The sequence below is a fragment of the Haematobia irritans genome, chromosome 3 (genome assembly GCF_050003625.1).
Source record: "Haematobia irritans isolate KBUSLIRL chromosome 3, ASM5000362v1, whole genome shotgun sequence".
NCBI classification, from domain to species: domain Eukaryota; kingdom Metazoa; phylum Arthropoda; class Insecta; order Diptera; family Muscidae; genus Haematobia; species Haematobia irritans.
Genome location: NC_134399.1, coordinates 136,442,853 through 136,448,581, shown reverse-complemented (window position 1 = coordinate 136,448,581; position 5,729 = coordinate 136,442,853). Strand labels below are relative to the sequence as shown.

At 34.1% G+C, this 5,729-nt stretch overlaps 1 protein-coding gene across 1 annotated transcript in view; it reads right to left on the bottom strand.

The window, feature by feature from the left end:
- Window positions 1-1,017: 1,017 nt before the first annotated feature.
- Window positions 1,018-5,729, bottom strand: part of LOC142231202 (uncharacterized) — an 8,357-nt gene continuing 3,645 nt past the window's right edge. The window contains exon 3 of the mRNA XM_075301821.1: window positions 1,018-1,140. Within this exon, the coding sequence (XP_075157936.1) occupies window positions 1,018-1,140 (123 nt within the window). The remainder of the gene's footprint in view (window positions 1,141-5,729) is intronic.

Genomic DNA, 5,729 nt, shown 5'->3' with positions numbered 1-5,729 from the left:
ATGCCCCAAACATAATATATTCTAACATATTAACATAGATGTCCCAAACATTTAGTGTTAGTTTAGGAACATTACATGTTCGCACTTAAATATATTGTGGTTTAAAATCGTGCCCGAAACACATTTTGTTTATATCGGAACATATGAAAAACATATTTTTCTAACAGTGTATGCACTGTCAAATCATCGATTTCAGTGCAGTTGGCTGGGTTTATATTGAGCGTGCTTCTTCTTCTTTTTTCGTTCGTGCGGTAATTACGAGTGCGGTAATTAAATTTTAATAAACTACGTTTATGGAAATAGAACGGTACCTTTCTTCTCAATCTGGGCTTTCTACTTATTTCAAAATTTAAAAGAAATTGTAGCCATATGTAGCCGTTCAAAAACGGGCATAAAAGTTGATTTGAACCCCCTTCCCCCTGATTTCTTCTCTCACAGACGACGTACGTCCATGGGCTTTTCCCTGGGGTATGCTCCATGATTGGGGTTACCAACATGTACCCCCTTTGGTTCGTTGTCGTCTATCAGAAATATCCAATTCTCTATTACATCTTATTGCTTCGAAAGAAATGTCTTCAATTCGTTATTTATATTTTATTGTTGTTCTCCATATAGTGTGAATGCCTGGCTTTAAATGAATGCATAAAATTGAAACAAAATAATCATAGCCATTCCAAAGCATAAATTCAACCTTAACACAATTTTTAAATTTGAAAATTCCATTAAAGCCATCTAAGACGTCAACACCCAATATCTTTTAAATGGAAACAAGCAAATGACTAAATGTCAAGCAGCCAAACAGCTATTGCTCATTTTTCAGTTTAACATTTTATTTATGAAATTTCTTTTTTTGTTATCTTTTACTTCGTCTTCATATTTTTTTTTGCTTACACAAATGTTTTCATTTCACGTCCTTCATTATATTTCACGCTAAAGTTAAATGACATTTATTACAACTTGTGAAGAAACTTTCAAAGGAGTGTTTTTATGTGACTCTGTGTGAGATATTACAGGGCCTTATAAAGTCAAAGAAGCAAGAGAAGAACCAACAACAAGAGCCTGTTGCAGGATAAAGTCAATGTTAAATTGTTTATATAAACGAAAGAAGTTACATGAACAAATATTTTCATTGCGAACAAGCTTTGGTAATCAGAATAAAAAAAGAGATGTTTAACAAAAAAAGTAATAATATAAAAGGAAAATATCTTAAGAAATAATGGGATGATTTTACTAACACAATACCTATTTAATTATTTGTTTCAATATTTTTCCTCATCCCAATACGAGTAACTCAAAACTTTCACAATTCATTTTTAACAAATAAGGAAAGTCTAAAGTCGGGCGGGGCCGACTATATTATACCCTGCACCACTTTGTAGATCTAAATTTTCGATACCATATCTCATCCGTCAAATGTGTTGGGGGCTATAAATAAAGGTTTGTCCCAAATACATACATTTAAATATCACTCGATCTGGAAGAATTTGATAGACTTCTACAAAATCTATAGACTCCAAATTAAAGTCGGCTAATGCACCAGGGTGGAACACAATGTTAGTAAAAATATGGGAAATGTTTAAATCTGAAGAATTTTAAGGAAACTTCGAAAAAGTTTATTTATGATTTATCGCTCGATATATATGTATTAGAAGTTTAGGAAAATTAGAGTCATTTTTACAACTTTTCGACTAAGCAGTGGCGATTTTACAAGGAAAATGTTGGTATTTTGACCATTTTTGTCGAAATCAGAAAAACATATATATGGAGCTATATCTAAATTTGAACCGATTTCAACCAAATTTGGCATGCATAGCTACAATGCTAATTATACTCCCTGTGCAAAATTTCAACTAAATCGGAGCAAAAAATTTGTTTCTGTGGGCAAATGAGTGTAAATCGGGCGAAAGCTATATATGGGAGCTATATCTAAATCTGAACCGATTTTGCTGATATTTTGCAAGTTTTTCGAGACTCATAAAATATTTGGATGCACGGAATTTGAGGAAGATCGGTTGATATACACGCCAATTATGACCAGATCGGTGAAAAATATATATGGCAGCTATATCTAAATCTGAACCGATTTTTTCCAAAATCAATAGGGATCGTCTTTGAGCCGAAACTGGACCCTATACCAAATTTTAGGACAATCGGACTAAAACTGCGAGCTGTACTTTGCACAATCGACTCAGAATTTAATTCTAAGCCGATCCGTATACTAAAAGGTTGGTCTATGATTACTCCTTCTTGGCGTTACATACAAATGCACAAACTTATTATACCCTGTACCACAGTAGTGGTGAAGGGTATAAAAATTAGATTCAGAACGTAGATTTTTTGGCCTCGGTGTCAATGAATAGAGGGTTTTTACCCTATCCAAAAGTTGATACAATGTGGCTGATATTTAATGCAACATTGTAATTGGCTATAGTTTTAAACCCTTCACCACTACTGTGGTACAGGATATAATAAGTTTATACATTTGTATGTAACACCCAGAAGGAACATTCATAGAGTCATCGTTTAGTATACCGATCGTGTTTGAACTAAATTCTGAGTCGATTTAACAATGTCCGTCTGTCTGTCCGTCGCTAACTTCTGAACGAAACAAGCTATCGGCTTGAAACTTGGCACAAATAGTTGTTATTGATGTAGGCCGGATGGTATTTCAAATGGGTCATATCGGACCACTTTTACGTATATCCCCCATATAAACCGACGCTCAGATTTGGTTTGCGGAACCTCTTGGAGGTGCAAAATTCATCCGATCCGGTTGAAATTTGGTACATGATGTTAGTACATGCTCTCTAACAACCATGCAAAAATTGGTCCATATCCGTCCATACTTATTATAACCCCCATATAAACCGATCCTCAGATTTGGCTTGCAGAGCCTTTAAGAGAAGCATATTTCATCCGATCCGGCTGAAATTTGGAACATGGTGTTAGTATATGGTCTCTAACAACCATGAAAAATTGGTCCACATTGCTCCATAATTATATATAGACCCCATATAAACCGATCCCCCGATAAAAGAAGCAAAATTCAACCGATCCGACTGAAATTTGGTACATGGTGTTAGTATATGGTCTCTAACAACCATGCAAAAATTGGTCCACATCGGTCCATAATTATATATAGCCCCCATATAAACCGATCCCCAGATTTGGCTTGCGGAGCCTCTAAGAGGAGCAAATTTCATGCTATTCTACTGAAATTTGGTACATGGTGTTAGTATATGGCCTCAAACACCCATGCAAAAATTGGTCGAAATCGGTCCATAATTATGTATAGCCCCCATATAAACCGATTCCCAGATTTGACCTCCGAAGACTCATGAATGAGCAAAATTCATCCGATTCCGTTGAAATTTGGTACGTGGTGTTAGTATATGGTCTCTAACAACCATGTGAAACTTGGTCCATAGCGGTCTTAATTATATATAACCCCCATTTAAAACGATCCCCATATTTTAACTCCGGAGCTCTTGGAGGAGCAAAATTCATCCGATCCGATTGAAATTAGGTATGTGGTGAAATTTGGCACATTACGCTAGTATATGGCCGCTAACAACCATGCCAAAATTGGTCCATATCGGTCTATAGACAATTGTGCCAATTTTTTTTACTATAGAAAATTTTGTCAAAATTTTACTATTATACAAAATTTTGTCAAAATTTTATTTCTATAGAAAATTTTGTCAAGCTGAGTTATATACGTTTTTAATCGGCCTTTTTTACAATTACAATTGAGAAGACGGTGTTAAGAAGTTGAAGATACCTTGCCATCGGCAAGTGTTACCGCAACCCAAGTAATTCGATTGTGGATGACACTCTTTAGTACCAGTTTCTATGCAATCCATGGTGGAGGGTACATACGATTCGGCCTGGCCGAACTTACGGCCGTATATACTTATTTTAGTTAAGGTTTCATTATTTCAACGAAATTTGTCCTTAATAGTTAAATTGCGCTTCCTAAAATGTAGTTGGCGTAATCACTAATATCGAGTAAATGTTTTTTTTTTTTTCAGTGTAAGGGATATTTTTCAAGACCTTATTTTAAAAACGTTTTTTACTTGAAACATAGTGTAATTTCTACTTGAAGTCAAATCAGAATTTTGGAATTTTAAATGATTGTTTACAGGACTGTAGACTCGGAGTCGTAGAGTCGGAGACTTTGAGTCGGAGTCTTGGAGTTGTCTGAAGTCTGAAGATTTTGCTGGAGTCGGTGTCGTAAAAATTTTGCTCGACTCCGACTGCGGCTAATTTAAATTTTTTTAAAACACTTCACATTTTTGCCACTAAACAAATTTTTACGCAAGTTAGATTCCATTGTGTTATTCATTCGGTCAATATACGGTATGACTGCAAATGAAACACAACTTCCAATTATGGCGACTATTTTATGTTTGCTCGAATGTCAGACTAGCAAATGGGCTGAATCGATCCATTTTAATGCCCTCCACCATAAAAATTTATTTGAATTATTTCGAACAATCGATTTTATTTTTAATTTTTTATATATATAAATATATATATATATATATATATATATATATATATATATATATATATATATATATATATATATATATATATATATATATATATATATATATATATATATATATATATATATATATATATATATATATATATATATATATATATATATATATATATATATATATATATATATATATATATATATATATATATATATATATATATATATATATATATATATATATATATATATATAGAGACCATATACTAACACCATGTACCAAATTTCAGTCGGATCGGTTGAATTTTGCTTCTTTTATCGGGGGATCGGTTTATATGGGGTCTATATATAATTATGGAGCAATGTGGACCAATTTTTCATGGTTGTTAGAGACCATATACTAACACCATGTTCCAAATTTCAGCCGGATCGGATGAAATATGCTTCTCTTAAAGGCTCTGCAAGCCAAATCTGAGGATCGGTTTATATGGGGGTTATAATAAGTATGGACGGATATGGACCAATTTTTGCATGGTTCTTAGAGAGCATGCACTAACATCATGTACCAAATTTCAACCGGATCGGACGAATTTTGCACCTCCAAGAGGTTCCGCAAACCAAATCTGAGCGTCGGTTTATATGGGGGATATACGTAAAAGTGGTCCGATATGACCCATTTGAAATACCATCCGGCCTACATCAATAACAACTATTTGTGCCAAGTTTCAAGCCGATAGCTTGTTTCGTTCAGAAGTTAGCGACGGACAGACAGACGGACATTGTTAAATCGACTCAGAATTTAGTTCAAACACGATCGGTATACTAAACGATGACTCTATGAATGTTCCTTCTGGGTGTTACATACAAATGTATAAACTTATTATATCCTGTACCACAGTAGTGGTGAAGGGTTTAAAACTATAGCCAATTACAATGTTGCATTAAATATCAGCCACATTGTATCAACTTTTGGATAGGGTAAAAACCCTCTATTCATTGACACCGAGGCCAAAAAATCAACGTTCTGAATCTAATTTTTATACCCTTCACCACTACTGTGGTACAGGGTATAATAAGTTTGTGCATTTGTATGTAACGCCAAGAAGGAGTAATCATAGACCAACCTTTTAGTATACGGATCGGCTTAGAATTAAATTCTGAGTCGATTGTGCAAAGTACAGCTCGCAGTTTTAGTCCGATTGTCCTAAAATTTGGTATAGGG